The sequence below is a fragment of the Salmo trutta genome, chromosome 34 (assembly GCF_901001165.1).
Source record: "Salmo trutta chromosome 34, fSalTru1.1, whole genome shotgun sequence".
Classification (NCBI taxonomy): domain Eukaryota; kingdom Metazoa; phylum Chordata; class Actinopteri; order Salmoniformes; family Salmonidae; genus Salmo; species Salmo trutta.
The window spans coordinates 24,349,411-24,372,210 of NC_042990.1; the positions used below are offsets into that span (position 1 = coordinate 24,349,411).

The 22,800-nt window shown below is 42.3% G+C and overlaps 1 protein-coding gene across 1 annotated transcript in view; it reads left to right on the top strand.

Annotated features, from left to right (window-relative positions):
• Positions 1–871: 871 nt before the first annotated feature.
• susd5 (sushi domain containing 5) overlaps positions 872–22,800 on the top strand; it is a 37,617-nt gene continuing 15,688 nt past the window's right edge. Inside the window, exons 1-4 of the mRNA XM_029731146.1 lie at positions 872–1,264; positions 3,327–3,504; positions 19,408–19,517; positions 22,077–22,265. Of these exons, the coding sequence (XP_029587006.1) occupies positions 1,171–1,264; positions 3,327–3,504; positions 19,408–19,517; positions 22,077–22,265 (571 nt within the window). The 5' untranslated portion in view covers positions 872–1,170. The remainder of the gene's footprint in view (positions 1,265–3,326; positions 3,505–19,407; positions 19,518–22,076; positions 22,266–22,800) is intronic.

Below are 22,800 nucleotides of genomic sequence, written 5' to 3' on the forward strand. Positions count from 1 at the left end.
TGTAATTACAAACAGGTTGAAATCTGGTTGAATTCATGTCATTACAAACAGGTTAAAATCTGGTAGAAATTATATAATTATCAGCCCACACCCAAACTCTTCACTGGGGAATACAACCCCATCTCATATCAAACCCCTATTCACAGCACTCTGTATGGCTTAGAGGCATTCTGTTAGGCTCAGGGTGTTTGATTCTAGGTACTTCTTAAACTTTACAAGTATTTGTGCTTGTATGGGACTGTGTGCTTGTGTTTGTTATCTCCATGCCTACCCAGACCATGACAATGCTCTGGGTGCAGGGTGCTGGTTTCTCAGGGAAATGGCCGTCCATCTTTATCTCACAGTAAAAGTGGACACACACACACACACACAGCTCTGGGCCCAGAGCTGGGACCTCCATTATAACAGTGCCAGAGTGCCAGAGGATATCAGTGGTGAAGAAAACATGGCCAGTGTCATGGTTACTATTTCCCCACATCATAACATAACGGTGTAGGCATACTGCAGCTACTTCTTCAAGTTGTAGATATAAAACGGGTCAATATAAAGACAAGTATGCCTATATGCCAACATATAAAAACAGTTAGGCTATCGGGTGAGCGTTAAATAACGGTTTTCCTAAGGATGTGGGGACAAAAACATGCACACTTTTGGGCATGAGTGTTTGAGGATGGAATCATTAAAAATATATGCCAAATAGCCTCGCGACACGCACACCAGACACCCCCCTCTGAGAAACGTTTTTCTCCTCCTCCTCCCCCCCTCTCTCTATTCGTGCGTAAAGACGCACAGCCGGCTTGCTTGACCGTTGCTGTTGCTCAAACCTTGACCGTTGGTGTTGCTCAGTTCGCGCCACTGCCCAGCCTTCAGGTTGGGAGCCGTGACGTATTTACTGACAGGGACACGCGAGTTTTCGCGCCGGTGCTCTATTTGCTCGCGAAGGCACTATTTGGGGAGATAAACCGAACCAACCGTCCCGTTCCTTTCCGTTTTACCGTTTTGCGTCAACAAGTTCACCTCCAGACTCTCAGTCTGTGTCTGTCACCGGGAGGGAAATAACGGGACCGCTGCTCTCTCCTGCTTCACAAACTCACCAAAGGAGATTTATTTCCATTAAACTTTTGATTTTTTTTAAACAACGGTGAAAACCTGAATCGGAGCACGCAGAGAATGATGGCACGCCGCATTGACCGAAACCTGGTTTCCTTGTCCATGTTTGGATACTTGGTTTGGCTAACTGTGGTTTCTGTCGTTCACGCTGACGGTAAGTTTTTCTACATAAGTTGTGACACCCTGTCCTGTTGTAACGGTGTCGGGTGGTTACCTGTGGCGCGGAGCTGTCAACATCTGGGGTCTTGCGCCCAACTGGACAGCAGAGAGGGAGTGGAACCTCTACCTTTAAGGCTGGGATTTTGGGTCAAGGATAAACTTTTCAACCAACATTCAGAAATATATTCTACTATTCCAACCTGGTTTTCAAAGTAAAACTGGGGCATAATATTGAACAGTGCCGCTACCAAAAGCTTATACGTATGGTAGCCTGTTGCGCATGAACGCTACTTTGATAAACATTTGTGAACAGGATTCTGACTTGGTGTTGAGCTGGCAGTCAGTTTCTCTCTCTCTCGTTTCTCTCTCTCGTTTCTCCCTCTCTCTCGTTTCTCTCTCTCTCTCTTCTCTGCAGTGAAATATGAAGGATTTGTGTGTCTATCTGCACTCGCTCGTACAGACACACACAGCTTTCTTTGGCCTTATGAATTCTAAAAGATGAAATGTAATGATGTAAAGATGTAAAGATTTCTCTATGAAATGAAAAAGTCGCAAGACGTTTTAGTTGTAAAGTTTATTTGATATGTTTTGTGTGTCATGCCAAAGTAGCCCTATTTATTTAACTATGGCATTTCTTTGAAATCTGAACATAGCCTAACTGTCATAGTGAAGCTGTTGATGATGATGATGGTCTGTGTAGGGATGACCACTGCAGGGTGTGTATAGTGAATCCTCCTTCTATTGTCCATAATGTCACTAGGGGGCACTGATCCTAATATGCTGCTGATATAGTACAGTATGATCCAAGATCAGCCCTGCTGTTTGCCTCCCAATGGAATGGAATCAGATAACTGATCCTGAATCTGTACTGTAGTTATGATCAGTCTTTAGTTTGGAGAGATCTTGATGGGGGAACAAAATTAATAAAAGTTACTTTACAATATTACTTTGTGTGGAAAGTAACACGTTATATTTAAGCAATAAGGCCCGAGGGGGTGTGTTACATGGCCAATATACCACGGCTTAGGGCTGTTTTATGTACGACGCAACGCGGAGTGCCTGGACACAGCCCTTAGCTGTGGTATATTGGCCATATACCACAAACCCCTGATGTGCCTTATTGCAATTATAAACTGGTTATCAACGTAATTAGAGCAGTAAAAATAAATATTTTGTCATACCCGTGGTATACGGTCTGATATACCACGGCTGTCAGCCAATCAGCACCCAGTTTATAACACTAGTTATATTGCTTTGTGTTGCTTTCATGGGATAAAATAATAATCTGTCGGAAGGAGCAATGCTAGCCTGTGTGCTCTAACGAAGATAGTCTACTTACTAACTCAGGTTTGATCATCTACTTTGATCTGTGGTGATGCTTTCCTTTGCTAGTCTACAAGTGCTACGCTATCATATGGGCTGCTTAATTAGTCATATATACTGTAATCTTACAGATTTCCTATCTTTTCATTCAAAATATTTTTCTCAAGCAGCCAGTTCTGGTTATAGACCACACTTACACAGACCCATAGAGATGTATAGAGGGCACACTTGCCACTAAACAGGAAAGCCCTCTATGGGCTATTCTATCACAGAATCGATCAGTTGTAAAGATCGGAGGTGTGGCCTTTATACATTTCTATAGACTAAATTACGAAACAATTTGAGATCAGATCATGGAAACAGGTGCCTGGTAGAGATATGATTCTGAAATATAATGAACACGTTACTCTACAAGTAATCTGATTACGTAACGCTTGATGTTACCTCCTTCACTGATTAACAGTCCATAAATGACCTTTAAAGACAGCGTTACCTCCTACACTGATTAACAGTTCATAAATGACCTTTAAAGACATCGTTACCTCCTACACTGATTAACAGTCCATAAATGACCTTTAAAGACATCGTTACCTCCTACACTGATTAACAGTCCATAAATGACCTTTAAAGACAGCGTTACCTCCTACACTGATTAACAGTCCATAAATGACCTTTAAAGACAGTGTTACCATGGTATCTGCTGTGTTCCTGTTGTAAAGGTGTTCTTTCCCCAGGTCGTGTGTTCTTATTGGACCAGAGAAACACGTCTGACTCCAGGGGATTGGCTGAGGCTGAACATGCGTGTGCTTCCCATGATGCCCGGCTGGCGTCAGCCGAGGAGCTGCGTCACGCCGTGGTGGAGTGTTCCTTCTCTGCCTGCACACGAGGATGGCTGGACGGGGGCAGCGTGGGGTAAGACACACACACTGACATGTTTTAGGTGGGTCTGGGTGTGGCCTGTATCCGGACTGTCAGGCCGTGTTAGATATGTATGTGTGCTGCATGTTGGGCTAAACAGTTGTGTGTGTGAAACACGACACACGTTTAGAGAAGAAAAAGCGACGGAGGAGAAAGATTCAGGGGAAAGAAGGAGAGAGAAGGAGGGAGGGCAGAGAAAGCCTCCTCTGTTCTTTAGAGGGGGAGGGAATTCTGAGCCAGGGTGTCATGCTGACAGCCACCTCCATTTACACATTTATCTCCACAGCAACATGACACACAGCTCCCAGAGAGAGGGAGAGAGAGAGAGAGAGAGACGTCGAGAGAGAGAGAGAGAGGGAGAGAGAGAGAGGGAGAGAGATGTCTAGAGAGAGAGGGAGAGAGAGAGAGAGACGTCTAGAGAGAGAGAGAGAGAGGGAGAGAGAGAGAGGGAGAGAGAGATGTCTAGAGAGAGAGAGAAAGACGTCTCTCTCTCTCTCTCTCTCTCTCTCTCTCTCAATTCAATTTCAATTTAAGGGGCTTTATTGGCATGGGAAACATATGTTTGCATTGCCAAAGCAAGTGAAATAGATAATAAACTAAAGTGAAATAAACAATACAAAATTAACAGTAAACATTACACTCACAAAAGTTCCAAAAGAATAAAGACATTTCAAATGTCATATTATGTCTATATACAGTGTTTTAATGATGTGCAAGAAGTTAAAGTACAAAAGGGAAAATAAATAAACATAAATATAGGTTGCATTTAGAATGGTGTTTGTTCTTCACTGGTTGCCCTTTTCTTGTGGCAACAGGTCACAAATCTTGCTGCTGTGATTTGCACACTGTGGTATTTCACCCATTAGATATGGGAGTTTATCAAAATTGGATTTGTTTTCGTATTCTTTGTGGATCTGTGTAATCTGAGGGAAATATGTGTCTCTAATATGGTCATGCATTTGGCAGGAGGTTAGGAAGTGCAGCTCAGTTTCCACCTCATTTTGTGGGCAGTGTGCACATAGCCTGTCTTCTCTTGAGAGCCAGGTCTGCCTTTGGCGGCCTTTCTCAATAGCAAGGCTATGCTCAATGAGTCTGTACATAGTCAAAGATTTCCTTAATTTTGGTTCAGTCACAATGGTCCGGGATTCTGCCACTGTGTACTCTCTGTTTAGCATCAAATAGCATTCTAGTTTGCTCAGTTTTTTTGTAAATTCTATCCAATGAGTCAAGTAATTCTCTTATTGTTTTCTCATGATTTGGTTGGGTCTAATTCTCTCTCGCTCTTTCTATCTCTCTGTGTTGACCAGTTCACACCCTCTTCCTAGGTTTCACAGCTTATCAATCATCTATCACTCATCTATCTCTCTCTTCATCTTTATGTGGATTCATCTCCTATTCCTCCTCTCCCTCTCCCTCTCTCTCTCATCCCTCTCTCCCCCTGAGTGAACTGACTGTTATCCACCATTTTCCTCACTAACACACCAATACAGCGCTTTACACCAGACTATATACTTGGATACAGACTATGGACTAAGGCTAGTTATCAACAGAGCTAGGCAGGTAGGAAACAATTTGATACATTTTCTTTATATCAGAAAGGGAAACACCCTGTCTTGAGAGACGAATTCAAGTGTGTGTTTGTGTGTGTGTGTGTGTGCCTATGTACTTGCATGTGTGAGTACTCATGTACTGTCCCTTACATTGTGTGATGTCATATATCCACCCAGCTCTAGTGTACAGTACAGGCTATCATGTAATGTAGCCTACCACTCAGATGTATGGATTAGATGTATGGTCTGTATGTATGGACTAGATGTATGGACTAGATGTATAGACTGTATGTATGGACTAGGTGTATGGACTAGATGTATGGACTGTATGTATGGACAAGATTTATGGACTGTATGTATGGACTAGATGTATGGACTGAATGTATGGACTAGGTGTATGGACTAGATGTATGGACTGTATGTATGGACTAGATGTATGGACTAGATGTATCGACTGTATGTATGGACTACATGTATGGACTAGATGTATAGACTGTATGTATGGACTAGGTGTATGGACTAGATGTATGGACTGTATGTATGGACTGTATGTATGGACACGATGTATGGACTGTATGTATGGACTAGGTGTATGGACTAGATGTATGGACTCTATGTATGGACTACATGTATGGACTAGATGTATGGACTGTACGTATGGACTGTATGTATAGACTGTGTGTATGGACTAGATGTATGGACTGTATGCATGGACTAGATGTATGGACTAGATGTATGGACTAGATGTATGGACTGTACGTATGGACTAGATGTATAGACTGTATGTATGAACTAGATGTATGGACTGTATGTATGGACTACATGTATGGACTAGATGTATAGACTGTATGTATGGACTAGGTGTATGGACTAGATGTATGGACCATATGTATGGACTAGGTGTATGGACTGGATGGATGGACTAGATGTATGGACTGTACGTACAGACTAGATGTATAGACTGTATGTATGGACTAGATGTATAGACAAGATGTATTTACTAGATTTATGGACTAGATTTAAGGACTGTATGTATGGACTAGATGTATGGACTAGATGTATGGACTGTATGTACAGACTGTATGTATGGACTAGATGTATGGACTGTATGTACGGACTATATGTATGGACTGTATGTATGGACTGTATGTATGGACTAGATGAATGGACTAGATGTATGGACTGTATGTATGGACTGTATGTATGGACTAGATGTATGGACTGTATGTATGGACTAAATGTATGGACTCTATGTATGGACGAGATGTATGGACTGTATGTATGGACTGTATGTATGGACTAGATGTATGGACTGTATGTATGGACTAGATGTATGGACTAGATGTAAGGACTAGATGTATGAACTGTATGTACAGACTGTATGTACGGACTGTATTTATGGACCAGATGTACAGACTAGATGTACGGACTAGATGTACGGACTAGATGTATGGACTGTATGTATGGACTAGATGTATGGACTAGATGTATGGACTATATGTATGGACTAGATGTATGGACTGTATGTATGGACTAGATGTATGGACTGTACGTATGGACTAGATGTATAGACTGTATGTATGGACTAGATGTATGACTGTATGTATGGACTCGATGTATGGACTAGATGTTCGGACTGTATGTATGGACTAGATGTACGGACTAGATGTACGGACTAGATGTACAGACTGTATGTACGGACTGTATGTATGAACTAGATGTATAGACTGTATGTATGGACTAGATGTATTGACTGTATGTATGTACTGTGTTTATGGACTAGATGTACGGACTGTATGTATGGACTAGATGTATGGACTAGATGAACGGACTGTATGTATGGACTGTATGTATGAACTGGATGTATGGACTGTATGTATGGGCTAGATGTATGGACTGTATGTACGAACTGTATGTATGGACTGTATGTATGGACTGTATGTATGGACTAGATGTATGGACTAGATGTATGGACTGTATGTATGGACTGTATGTATGAACTGGATGTATGGACTGGATGTATGGACTACATGTATGGACTGTATGTATGGGCTAGATGTATGGACTGTATGTACAAACTGTATGTATGGACTGTATGTACGAACTGTATGTATGAACTAGATGTATGGACTGTATGTATGGACTAGATGTATGGACTGTATGTATGGACTAGATGTATGGACTGTATGTATGGACTAGATGTATGGACTGTATGTATGGACTAGATGTATGGACTGTATGTATGGACTAGATGTATGGACTGCACGTATGGACTGTATGTATGAACTAGATGTATGGACTGTACGTATGGACTAGATGTATAGACTGTATGTATGGACTGTATGTATGGACTAGATGTATGGACTGTATGTATGGACTAGATGTATGGACTAGATGTATGGACTGTATGTACAGACTGTATGTATGGACTAGATGTATGGACTGTATGTACGGACTATATGTATGGACTGTATGTATGGACTGTATGTATGGACTAGATGTATGGACTGTATGTATGGACTGTATGTATGGACTAGATGTATGGACTGTATGTATGGACAAAATGTATGGACTCTATGTATGGACGAGATGTATGGACTGTATGTATGGACTGTATGTATGGACTAGATGTATGGACTGTATGTATGGACTAGATGTATGGACTAGATGTAAGGACTAGATGTATGAACTGTATGTACAGACTGTATGTACGGACTGTATTTATGGACCAGATGTACAGACTAGATGTACGGACTAGATGTACGGACTAGATGTATGGACTGTATGTATGGACTAGATGTATGGACTAGATGTATGGACTATATGTATGGACTAGATGTATGGACTGTATGTATGGACTAGATGTATGGACTGTACGTATGGACTAGATGTATAGACTGTATGTATGGACTAGATGTATGACTGTATGTATGGACTCGATGTATGGACTAGATGTTCGGACTGTATGTATGGACTAGATGTACGGACTAGATGTACGGACTAGATGTACAGACTGTATGTACGGACTGTATGTATGAACTAGATGTATAGACTGTATGTATGGACTAGATGTATTGACTGTATGTATGTACTGTGTTTATGGACTAGATGTACGGACTGTATGTATGGACTAGATGTATGGACTAGATGAACGGACTGTATGTATGGACTGTATGTATGAACTGGATGTATGGACTGTATGTATGGGCTAGATGTATGGACTGTATGTACGAACTGTATGTATGGACTGTATGTATGGACTGTATGTATGGACTAGATGTATGGACTAGATGTATGGACTGTATGTATGAACTGGATGTATGGACTGGATGTATGGACTACATGTATGGACTGTATGTATGGGCTAGATGTATGGACTGTATGTACAAACTGTATGTATGGACTGTATGTACGAACTGTATGTATGAACTAGATGTATGGACTGTATGTATGGACTAGATGTATGGACTGTATGTATGGACTAGATGTATGGACTGTATGTATGGACTAGATGTATGGACTGTATGTATGGACTAGATGTATGGACTGTATGTATGGACTAGATGTATGGACTGCACGTATGGACTGTATGTATGAACTAGATGTATGGACTGTACGTATGGACTAGATGTATAGACTGTATGTATGGACTGTATGTATGGACTAGATGTATGGACTGTATGTATGGACTAGATGTATGGACTGTATGTATGGACTAGGTGTATGGGCTAGATGTATGGACTCTATGTATGGACTACATGTATGGACTAGATGTATGGACTGTATGTATGGACTGTATGTATGGACTAGATGTATGGACTGTATGTATGGACTAGATGTATGACTGTATTATGAACTAGATGTATGGACGAGATGTATTTACTAGATTTATGGACTAGATTTATGGACTGTATGTATGGACTAGATGTATGGACTAGATGAATGGACTGTATGTACAGACTGTATGTATGGACTAGATGTATGGACTGTATGTACGGACTATATGTATGGACTGTATGTATGGACTGTATGTATGGACTAGATGAATGGACTAGATGTATGGACTGTATGTATGGACTAGATGTATGGAAAGTATGTATGGACTAGATGTATGACTGTATTATGAACTAGATGTATGGACGAGATGTATGGACTGTATGTATGGACTGTATGTATGGACTAGATGTATAGACAAGATGTATTTATTAGATTCATGGACTGTATGTATGGACTAGATGTATAGACTCTACGTATGGACTAGATGTATGGACTAGATGTATTGACTAGATGTACAGACTGTATGTACGGACTGTATGTATAAACTAGATGTATAGACTGTATGTATGGACTAGATGTATGGACTGTATGTATGGACTGTGTTTATGGACTAGATGTATGGACTGTATGGACTAGATGTATGGACTAGATGTACGGACTAGATGTACGGACTAGATGTGCAGACTGGATGTATGGACTGTATGTATGAACTAGATGTATAGACTGTATGAATAGACTGTATGTATGGACTGTATGTATGGACTGTGTTTATGGACTAGATGTACGGACTGTATGTATGGACTAGATGTATGGACTAGATGAACGGACTGTATGTATGGACTGTATGTATGAACTGGATGTATGGACTGTATGTATGGGCTAGATGTATGGACTGTATGTACGAACTGTATGTATGGACTGTATGTATGGACTAGATGTATGAACTGGATGTATGGACTGTATGTATGGACTACATGTATGGACTGTATGTATGGGCTAGATGTATGGACTGTATATACAAACTGTATGTATGGACTAGATGTATGGACTGCATGTATGGACTGTATGTATGGACTAGATGTATGGACTGCATGTATGGACTAGATGTATGGACTGCATGTATGGACTAGATGTATAGACTGTATTTTCGGACTAGATGTATGGACTGTATGTATGGACTAGATGTATGGACTGTATGTATGGACTAGATGTATGGACTGTATGTATGGACTAGATGTATAGAATGTATTGATGGACTGTATGTAAGGACTGTATGTATGGACTAGATGTATAGACTGTATTGATGGACTAGATGTATAGACTGTATGTATGGACTAGATGTATAGACTGTATTTATGGACTAGATGTATAGACTGTATGTATGGACTAGATGTATAGACTGTATGTATGGACTAGATGTATAGACTGTATTGATGGACGAGATGTATAGACTGTATGTATGGACTGTATGTATGGGCTAGATGTATAGACTGTATGTATGGACTACATGTATGGACTATGTATGGACTAGATGTATAGACTGTATTGATGGACTAGATGTATAGACTGTATGTATGGACTAGATGTATAGACTGTATGTATGGACTAGATGTATAGACTGTATTGATGGACTAGATGTATAGACTGTATTTATGGACTAGATGTATAGACGTATGTATGGACTAGATGTATAGACTGTATTTATGGACTAGGTGTATGGACTGTATGTATGGGCTAGATGTATAGACTGTATGTATGGACTAGATGTATAGACTGTATGTATGGACTAGATGTATGGACTATGTATGGACTAGATGTATAGACTGTATTTATGGACTAGATGTATGTTTAACCCAATGCACACATCTCATTGTGCTCCTCTTCTGATAAGGTTTACTATGGAAGAGAACACTGCAAACTGGTCAAATAAAATACTTTTTATTGTAAACTGTTTAAATCACTTAAATTACATGTACAGTACGTTAGCTTTTAGAACTTAATCCCCCTGTGTACCTCAGTTTACTATGTTTAGTCCAGAAGGTTTTTCACAACAGGGTGACAAAACAGGTCACTTTCAGACACACGTTGTGTGTGCCGTGAGTCATCATCAACAGGAAGGTGTCAGAATCAGAAGGTAGACATCACCTTCCTCCACCTCATTCCTTACACACGCACACACACACACACACACGCACACGCACACACACACACACACACACACACACACACACACACACACACACACACACGCACACACACACACACACACACACACACACACACACACACACACACACACACACACACACACACACTTACCTCTGCACCTCCTTCCCACCTGTCACTCACACATCTGGCTGCCACGGTGACCAACCAAAACACAGAGACAAATTTAGACTGCACACACACAAACAGTGAAAGCACACACACAATCCTGCGGCTCTTCCCAGTAATGTTATGTAATTTAAGGTGAAGGTGGCTTGTGAAGGACTGTAGACACAGCAACAGGGGACACAGACTCCCACAGATTCACAAAACACGCACACACACACAGCCTTGAGTCTTGTCTTTTCACAGACCCTGTTGAGTTTAGTCTGAAAACAGTCTCCCAGTGTTTTCTGTCTGTCTGACTGGGTGTTTCTCTTTTGGGTCATTTGTCCTTATAAGCTGATAGAGAGACCAAAGTAAGATGGTAGTAGAGTATGAGTCAGACACACTCTCACTCTCACTCTCTCTCTCTCACACACACACACACACACACACACACACACCACCACCACCACCGCCAGATTATTTTCGTCTGCTGATTTTGTGATTGTTATGTGGTGAGAGGGGCCAACATGTCTCTGTGGTAATTGGCAGCCATATTGTTTTCTGCGCTATTTGGATTGTTGTGTATCATCAGCAGGGTAGGACTTCATGTTTAACTATATGTTGATATTTGACTATCAGTGAGGAAACGTTTTACACTGATGTGAATCCCAATCCCAACCCACCCAACTAATGTATATCCTATGTCTACAGATGTTGGATCTTTATTTAATCACTCTTTTTTTGCGGAAATGTTTCCTGCACTTTGGGAAATTAAAATGAGATTGAAAACCCGCAGTTTTCCTTCTCTCCATGAAGGGGCAGTCAAGTCATCCAGACTAGTGCCAGCTCTCGCTCGCTAAAAGCACCAGACAGAATATGAATAAATGTCCTACTGCTACTGTTGGCCTGTAGGTCATATTACTGCAACATTCAAATGTACAAAGATGTATCTGAAATGCATCCATACACATCAACAACCAGGGTTTTATACAGCTTGATAACACAAATTAGATATTGGTCTCCACTATCGCATACAAGTGTCAAATATATCGGAAATGCAGCCGTACAGTAGGCTACACCATAATTATAGCCTACTGTAGCCTCTCAAAATGAATCACACGCAGGCCTATAATATCAGATATAAAGACAAGATGACATTGAGAATAGTTAGGTAGCACAATGGCGCATGAAAGACACCGACTCTGATTTTGAAACCAAAATATGCAGCCCATGATTTTTGCGATCTACAGTTTATATTATCAAGAAAGAGGACACCTTAAGTGTTCTAGCCCCTGACTTCAGCGAGCACATTGACCACATATAGGCCTACCGTGCCAGCATGACATGATTATTGCCCAAGCGCTTCTGGCACCAATAACAAAATTCCCTCAATTGACTTGATTTAGTTACACATTTGAAATATGGACATTCCAGGGATAGTTTACCCCCGATCCTGATAAGAAATGCTACTTTTATTTTAAAGACAGTTTTATTTAATGGATGAGATAAATAGGAAACAAATAAAATAACAACAGTAGGCTACACCAACATTAGTTTCCATTCATACAAAGTGCCACAGTAGAGTTGCCATGGTAAACTTATTTATTTTATGCTTGTTAAAAAGATAAATCGCCCTCAGTCTGTTCAAAAAGGACTAAGTTGTTCCGATGACAATACCAACCAGAGGGCGAACGAAACTTGAAGGACTTTGGTTGCAAGCAGGACTAAGGGTAACACCGGAGCGATAATGAGGTAATGAGGTGACCAATAATGGTTGCAATTGAGATAAGCTGTGTGGGTGAATTTAGCGCGTATTGATGGGATAATCTAGTGCCATCGATGGTTGCAATAGGCTCCTTGTTATTTTATTATATTCCAATACATTCTGTAGGCTATCCGTTAGCCTATCCATTGTCACATAATGGAAAGTGTGGAAAGCGACTGTTTGCGTTTCCCTGGCTGAGTTCGGCCATCAGTTGATTGACAGATGTAGGGCTACTGTAGAATGATACATTTTCCTCCAGTGTGGATGCTCGCCCACGTTTTATAGTTAGGGTCTGTCAGTATAGTTGTGGCCTTTAGTGAGGATGGCCGGCTGCAGTACTTGCAGTTTGATGCCTTGATGCTTGTATTGTGTGGCTTTAATATTTCATTTCATAAAGCTGTCAAGGTGTTTATGCATTTGAGCCTATCCAAAGACGATTTCATTGAGCTGAGATTCGAACTGTAGCCTGTACGCTGCCCTCTGGCGGCGATTCTAAATATTTCCTCAGCTATTCAAATCCTTCTGCTCCAGGATTATTTTACTCCTGCGACCGAATGTGTCAAATAAAGATCTGACATCTGTAGATGTAGTGTCCCATACCTCTATCAGGGCTGCTGATATAGCAGGATATACAGTGTAGATGTAGTGTCCCATACCTCTATCAGGGCTGCTGATATAGCAGGATATACAGTGTAGATGTAGTGTCCCATACCCCTATCAGGGCTGCTGATATAGCAGGATATACAGTGTAGATGTAGTGTCCCATACCTCTATCAGGGCTGCTGATATAGCAGGATATACAGTGTAGATGTAGTGTCCCATACCCCTATCAGGGCTGCTGATATAGCAGGATATACAGTGTAGATGTAGTGTCCCATACCCCTATCAGGGCTGCTGATATAGCAGGATATACAGTGTAGATGTAGTGTCCCATACCTCTATCAGGGCTGCTGATATAGCAGGATATACAGTGTAGATGTAGTGTCCCATACCTCTATCAGGGCTGCTGATATAGCAGGATATACAGTGTAGATGTAGTGTCCCATACCCCTATCAGGGCTGCTGATATAGTAGGATATACAGTGTAGATGTAGTGTCCCATACCTCTATCAGGGCTGCTGATATAGCAGGATATACAGTGTAGATGTAGTGTCCCATACCTCTATCAGGGCTGCTGATATTGCAGGATATACAGTACATTCAGAAAGTATTCAGACCCCTTGACTTTTTCCACATTTTGTTATGTTACAGCCACATTTACATAAGTATTCAGACCCTTTACTCAGTACTTTCATGAAGCACCTTTGGTAGCGATTACAAGTCTTCTTGGGTATGACACTACAAGCTTGGCACACCTGTATTTGGGGAGTTTCTCCCATTCTTCTCTGCAGATCCTCTCATGCTCTGTCAGGTTGAATAGGGAGTATTGCTGCACAGCTATTTTCAGGTCTCTCCAGAGATGTTCAATTGGGTTCTGGCTGGGCCACAGGATATTCAGAGACTTGTCCTGAAGCCACTCCTGCGTTGTCTTGGCTGTGTGCTTAGTGTCGTTGTCCTGTTGGAAGGTGAACCTTTTTCTCCAGTCTGAGGTCCTGAGCGCTGTGGAGCAGGTTTTCATCAAGGATCTCTCTGTACTTTGCTCCGTTCATCTTTTACACCTACTCATTCGGGGGGCTCCCGAGTGGCGCAGCGGTCTAAGGCACTGCATATCAGAGTCACTACAGACCCTGGTTCGATTCCATGCTGTATCACAACCAGCTGTGATTGGGAGTCGCATACGGCGGCGCGCAATTGGCCCAGCGTCGTCCGGGTTAGGGTTTGGCCAGGGTAGGCCATCATTGTAAATAAGAATTTGTTCTTGCCTAGTAAATAAAGGTTAAATAAAAAGTCTGGGATTTTTCTTTCTTTGTACTATATTCTACATTGTAGGATAAGAGTGAAGACATCAAAACTATGAAATAATAGACATGGAAACATGTAGTAACCGAAAAAGTGTTAAACAAATCATAATATACACTGCTCAAAAAAATAAAGGGAACACTTAAACAACACAATGTAACTCCAAGTCAATCACACTTCTGTGAAATCAAACTGTCCACTTAGGAAGCAACACTGATTGACAATAAATTTCACATGCTGTTGTGCAAATGGAATAGACAACAGGTGGAAATTATAGGCAATTAGCAAGACATCCCCCAATAAAGGAGTGGTTCGGCAGGTGGTGACCACAGACCACTTCTCAGTTCTTATGCTTCCTGGCTGATGTTTTGGTCACTTTTGAATGCTGGCGGTGCTTTCACTCTAGTGGTAGCATGAGACGGAGTCTACAACCCACACAAGTGGCTCAGGTAGTGCAGCTCATCCAGGATAGCACATCAATGCGAGCTGTGGCAAGAAGGTTTGCTGTGTCTGTCAGCGTAGTGTCCAGAGCATGGAGGCGCTACCAGGAGACAGGCCAGTACATCAGGAGACGTGGAGGAGGCCATAGGAGGGCATCAACCCAGCAGCAGGACCGCTCCCTCCGCCTTTGTGCAAGGAGGAGCAGGAGGAGCACTGCCAGAGCCCTGCAAAATGACCTCCAGCAGGCCACAAATGTGCATGTGTCTGCTCAAACGGTCAGAAACAGACTCCATGAGGGTGGTATGAGGGCCCAACGTCCACAGGTGGGGGTTGTGCTTACAGCCCAACACCGTGCAGGACGTTTGGCATTTGCCAGAGAACACCAAGATTGGCAAATTCGCCACTGGCGCCCTGTGTTCTTCACAGATGAAAGCAGGTTCACATTGAGCACGTGACAGACGTGACAGAGTCTGGAGACGCCGTGGAGAACGTTCTGCTGCCTGCAACATCCTCCAGCATGACCGGTTTGGCGGTGGGTCAGTCATGGTGTGGGGTGGCATTTCTTTGGGGGGCCGCACAGCCCTCCATGTGCTCGCCAGAGGTAGCCTGACTGCCATTAGGTACCGAGATGAGATCCTCAGACCCCTTGTGAGACCATATGCTGGTGCGGTTGGCCCTGGGTTCCTCCTAATGCAAACAATGCCAGACCTCATGTGGCTGGAGTGTGTCAGCAGTTCCTGCAAGAGGAAGGCATTGATGCTATGGACTGGCCCGCCCGTTCCCCAGACCTGAATCCAATTGAGCACATCTGGGACATCATGTCTCGCTCCATCCACCAACGCCACGTTGCACCACAGACTGTCCAGGAGTTGGCGGATGCTTTAGTCCAGGTCTGGGAGGAGATCCCTCAGGAGACCATCCGCCACCTCATCAGGAGCATGCCCAGGCGTTGTAGGGAGGTCATACAGGCATGTGGAGGCCACACACACTACTGAGCCTCATTTTGACTTGTTTTAAGGACATTACATCAAAGTTGGATCAGCCTGTAGTGTGGTTTTCCACTTTAATTTTGAGTGTGACTCCAAATCCAGACCTCCATGGGTTGATAAATTAGATTTCCATTGATGATTTTTGTGTGATTTTGTTGTCAGCACATTCAACTATGTAAAGAAAAAAGTATTTAATAAGATTATTTCATTCATTCAGATCTAGGATGTGTTATTTTAGTGTTCCCTTTATTTTTTTGAGCAGTATATTTATATTTGGGAGACTTCAAAGTACCCACCCTGTGCCTTGATGACAGCTATGCACACTCTTGGCATTTTCTTAACCAGCTTCATGAGGTAGTCACCTGGAATGCATTTCAATTAACAGGTGTGCCTTGTTAAAAGTTAATGTGTGGAATTTCTTTCCTTCTTAATATGTTTGAGACAATCAGTTGTGTTGTGACAAGGTAGGGGGGTATACAGAAAATAGCCATATTTGGTAAAATACCAAGTCCATATTATGGCAAGAACAGCTCAAATAAGCAAAGAAAAACGATAGTCCGTCATTACTTTAAGACACGAAGGTCAGTCTATCCGGAAAATGTCAAGAACTTTGAAAGTTTCTTCAAGTGCAATTGGAAAAACCATCAAGCGTTATGATGAAACTGGTTCTCATGAGGACCGCCACAGGAAAGGAAGACCCAGAGTTACCCCTGCTGCAGAGGATAAGTTCATTAGAGTTACCAGCCTCAGATTGCAGCCCAAATAAATGTAAAAGTAACAGACACATCTCAACATCAACTGTTCAGAGGAGACAGTATGAATCAGGCCTTCATGGTCAAATTGCTGCAAAGAAATCACTAAAGGACACCAATAATAAGAAGAGACTTGCTTGGGCCAAGAAACACGAGCAATGGACATTAGACCGGTGGAAATCTGTCCTTTGGTCTGATGAATTCAAATTTGAGATTTTTGGTTCCAACTGCCGTGTCCTTGTGAGACGCGGAGTAGGTGAACAGATGATCTCCACATGTGTGATTCCCACCATAAATTAGACCGGTGTAAATCTGGCCTTTGGTCTAATGATTCCCGCGTTTTTGGTGTCTTTGTGAGACGCAGAGTAGGATGATCTCTGCAGGTGTATATCAGGTATGAAGGTAAACCCAGATACAGACAAGGTCGAATTAACAATGCCCCTGCCTGCCCCTGTTAGTAATCCAACAGGGGCAGGCTAGACAGGTCAAGGCAGGCAGGGGTCAGTAAACCACAGGTGGGGCAACGGTACCGGACGGCAGGCAGGGTCATGGTAAGCAGTGGTCAATAATCCAGAGGTGGGGCAAAGGTACAGGTCGGCAGGCAGGCTCAGGGTCAGGGGCAGGCAGAGTGGTCAGGCAGGCGGGCTCAGAGTCAGGACAGGCAAGGGTCAAAACCAGGAGGGCGAGAAAAAGAGAGACTGGGAAAAGCAGGAGCTAAGACACAAAAACGCTGGTTGACTTGACAAACAAGATGAACTGGCAACAGACCAACAGACAACACAGGTAGAAATACACAGGGGATAATGGGGAAGATGGGCGACACCTGGAGGGGGGTGGAGACAATCACAAAGACAGGTGAAACAGATCAGGGTGTGACAGTGTGGTTCCCACTATGAAGCATGGAGGAGGAGGTGTGATGGTGTGGGGGTGCTTTGCTGGTGACACTGTCTGATTTATTGGGAATTCAAGGCACACTTAACCAGCATGGCTACCACAGCATTCTGCAGCGATACACCATCCCATCTGCTTTGCACTCAGTGGGAATATCATTTGTTTTTCAACAGGACAATGACCCAACACACCTCTAGGCTGTGTAAGGGCTATTTGACCAAGAAGGAGAGTGATGGAGTGCTGCATCAGATGACCTGGCCTCCACAATCACCCGACCTCAACCCAATTGAGATGGTTTGGGATGAGTTGGACCGCAGAGTGAAGGAAAACCAGCCAACAAGGGGTCAGCATATGTGGGAACTCCTTCAATACTGTTGGAAAAGCATTCCTCATGAAGCTGGTTGAGAGAATGCCAAGAGTGTGCAAAGCTGTCAATAAGGCAAAGGGTGGCTACTTTGAAGAATGTCAAATATAAAATATTTTTTCATTTGTTTAACACTTTTTTGGTTACTACATGATCCCATAAGTGTTATTTCATAGTTATGTTTTCACTATTATTCTACAATGTAGAATAATAGTAAAAATAAAGATGAGTAGGTGTGTCAAAACTTTTGACTGGTACTGTATGTTTCTGGATTATGCTTTCATCACGCTGCAATAATATTTGACTAAGCTGGAGACAAAGAGAGGGCAGCGTGCTGTGTGTGTGTGATATCTTTTTATTTCATTTGACCTTTATTTAACTAGGCAAGTCAGTGAAGAACAAATTCTTATTTACAATGACAGCCAAGGAACAGTGGGTTAACTGCCTTGTTCAGGGGCAAAACGACAGATTTTTACCTTGTCAGCTCGGGGATTCAATCTAGCGACCTTTGCGTTACTAGTCCGACGCTCTAACCACTAGGCTCTAACCACAAGGCTACCTGCCGCGTGTGATATCTGAACTGTAGTATGTAACTTAGAGAGAGACAGAGCAGCTCCAATCAGTGTGACGTTATTCTGTAGAAACTCTGAGGACTTACACTGGAATACATCAACCATGTGATACTCATGTACACATCTGCTCATACATTAAACTGTGTGTATGTGTGTGCGTGCGTGTGTGTATATGTGTGCGTGTATGTGTGTGTGTGTGTGTGTGTGTGTGTGTGTGTATGTGTGCGTGTGTGTGTTGACCTTTAGGTCAATAGGTGCAGTCATAATGATACAATTTCAGGATCTCCTGTGGCTGGCTAACCCCCCACCCCCAGCTATTCACCGCTCCCACATAACATTACAATTAACTAATGTGTGTGTGTGTGTCTGTGGGTTCAGTTTGATACATATGTCATATTTTCTCACTTGGCTCATGATAAAAGCTGTAACCAGCTTGTTTAGATGTTAGTCTAATAGGTCTAAAGAAACATTGTCTCTCTCTCTCTATCTCTCTCTCTCTAACACTCTCTCTCTCTCTATCTCTCCTTATTTTTCTTCCTCCAGGACTACATACAGTGTGTAGTAACGTTTGTGTTATTCTCCAGGGCTACAGTGTGTAGTAACTTGGGCAGTGCTCTGAAGGCAGTGGATGTGAAGATAGAGAACACTACAGAGGACAACACACACCTGGATGTCTTCTGTGTCAAAGACAAGGGTCAGTACACACAGACACACACAGACATGCACACACACACTCACGCACACATGCACGTATGCATTCACACATACACACACACTCACACATACACACACACATAAGCGACGCGCATGCCCCGCCCACCTGAGGATCTGTCTTTGTCAGCCATTTATTTCCTGTGTTGCAAAATCTACTTTTTCAAGGTCAGTCTCGCAAAAAGACTCATTCTTCCGTTCTCACTACCCGCTATTCAAAGTGCTCTGAACAAATTAAAGGAATCGTTCACAAACATTGGCACATTCTGAAATATGATGATAGTCTCGGTAATGTGTTTTCTGATCTTCCCCTGGTCGTATTCTCGCGGGCAGAAATCTCAGAGACCAATTTGTACACTCTGATTTACCACCCCAAGATATTCCTGAACAACGCCTATTTGCGCCCATACTGGATGGAAATTACAAGTGTAATGGCTGTGCTCAATGCAATGGCACTTCTAAATGTAGATCCTTCAAACACCCCCAAACAGGGAAATCTATCCCAATTAAAGGTGTTATCACGTGCTCCACTAAGGCAGTTATTTATCTTATAACTTGTCCCTGTGGTAAAAATGATGTGTGTAAAACAAAGCGTGAATTAAAAGTACGTATCTCAGAGCACCGTAGCACCATTAGGTGCAAAAACTTGACTTACCCAGTTGCGGCCCACTTTTTGGAGGCAAACCACTCGATTTCGTCTCTGCGTTATATTGGCATCGAACATGTCACCCTCCCGAGGAGAGGGGGTGACCTTGATAATTTATTGTTAAAACGAGAGGCTGGCTGGATCTTTAACTTAAAGACCCTTGCACCCTTCGGTCTCAACATAGACTTTGATCTGAAAAGCCATTCTTGTGATTATTGTGATTTTGCCATTGTAATTGTTTGTTAGATACATTTTAAACTACAAATGCTATGATCGTATGTTATCCATTTGTTTGTCTTTTTTTATGTTCTTTGTATACCATTTTTTTAAAATATTTGAGTAACCAATGATATTAGGCCATACTTGGCCATGATTACAAACACCTGTGTGTCTCTTGACACTATATAAATGACTCATCTCGCAGTGTTTGTGATGATACCCTGATGAAGACAGCTTCGCTGTCGAAACGTTGGTTATTACATTTTTACATCTGAGCTCTTAGAGTGTGCGGCTTTCCTTTATTTTCTAGCAAAATCTACTTGTCACTTATATCTTGCTAAATTGATTGCTTTCATTTTACTCTGGAAACTCTTTCCCACTCTTCCTTATGCCATTAGTTTTTTCCCGTTAACTTTACGATCGCAGAAACGTTGGTAATGACCTGTCATACACACTGGTAATGGCTAAAATGGGCTCAATGGAATTCATTGTCTTTCCGTTGCATCTATATAAGAACAGTAAAGCTTGGTCGGGGTTTTAATGCACCGTGTCTACACTTACATCACAAGAAAGAGAAGAAACATCACTTTATTTTGGTGTGTGTTGATTTTTTGTGCAATTAAAAAACGTTGTCATTTAATACAGTTGAAATTTTTACAAATGATATACACTGAGATGAAAGCAACGTCCGAAAAGGAACACCCGGATTATAGTAGCATTATGTCTGATCTCACAAACAGTGTAATCTAGAGCTAAGCCTGTTGATTTAAATTGTGTGGGTCAACACTTGTTGAATTATGCAAGAGAATGCCTGAACTCATTACTCATTCTTTGTCCATGCCAGTAAAATATTTTGTGCTATAATTCAGTCAATATTAGTGATGGATTTAGAAAATGCAATCTTCGTCCATTGTCCAACTGTTGCATTTTAAACCATTTAACAATTTCGATGACTGTTGCTACACACATTTCACAGTTCTCTGCTTTAAGATCTACTGAGGTCTGAAAGAGGTAGTGTTCCCACACCTCTCTTTCTCTCTCTCCCTCTCTCTCTCTCTCTCTCCCCCTCTCTCTCTCTCTCTCTCTCTCTCTCTCTCTCTCTCTCTCTCTCTCTTCAGCTATGTTGCTTAAGTGATTGACTGGGTTTGAATCTGGGTCATCTGTGTGCCACAAGATTGTGTTAGCCCACTGAGCTAAAGCCTCAGCTTACCCATCAACCGAGCGTGGTTCACCTCCATTACACATACACCTCTCCAGTCCAATGGACATAGAAGAGGATGGGGTTAGAAGTTGTTTTTGGACTGGGCCCCTGTTGGATGACACCCAAGACTGATGTTTGGGTTTTAACTGAGGAACAGGAGAGTTACTGTGGGAGCTGTAACACCGCAAAGAGAGAAGAGTAAATAGGCAAGAAACATTTAAATCTGTGCCCACTTTATTAGAGATCTGCCATGTTGTACATGCCACATAAGTAACTTTGAGGACCATCCAGGCTCCAGTTATAAGCCAACCAATCTATGACAACCAGCCTTTGTCTCCACTACTGAGGAGAAGGACAGATAGAAGAGCATGTCCTACCACTGTATGTTATAACTTATAATGGTGTATATAACCTAACTGTGTCATAACATAATTGTGATATAATCGAACCTAACCTAATTATGTATTACCTTTCAGGTGTTCCATGTGGAGACCCCCCTGCGTTCCCCAACACGCATCTCCAGGGCCACACAGGGTTTGAGATGGGGGACGAGCTGCTGTACTCCTGTCTTCCTGGTCATGTGTTGCCCAGCGGCCACTCAGCCTTCAGTCTGCTGTGTGACAGCTGTGGAGAGTGGTACGGACTGGTACAGCTTTGTGTAAAAGGTAAATGTGTGTGTGTGTCTGTGTGTGTGTGTGTGTGTGTGTGTGTGTGTGTGTGTGTGTGTGTGTGTGTGTGTGTGTGCGTCACCTGGTTTCATGTTTCCCTGACATCTGTGACCTCTGACCACAGGAATCTGTGATGAGTTCACTCTGTTCCCTTCCTGGTTATTAATCATCCCTTTAGTGGGAACAGTGTCCAAGATGGCGTCACTTTGAGCGGGTGTATTTGAACGTAAGTCCCGATAAACAAGGAAGATATTTTTGGTAAACTGACCCTTACTTATATGAAGTAACAGAAGGTGATTGGAAAACATGGTGATCACACAACTACATGGGCAGAAGAAAGCGAAAAAGCAAGGCATGGCTGAACAGATGATAATCAGCTCAGATGTCAGCAGCGAGACAGAATCATGTAGGCCACATGAAGACTTTCCAGAACTCATTGCAAAAGATTATTTTTACCACTGCCACTTACGTTGAGTAAGAGACCTCATACCAAATACAGGGCAGTCAAAAATTGTTCTGCAACCCTGCAACC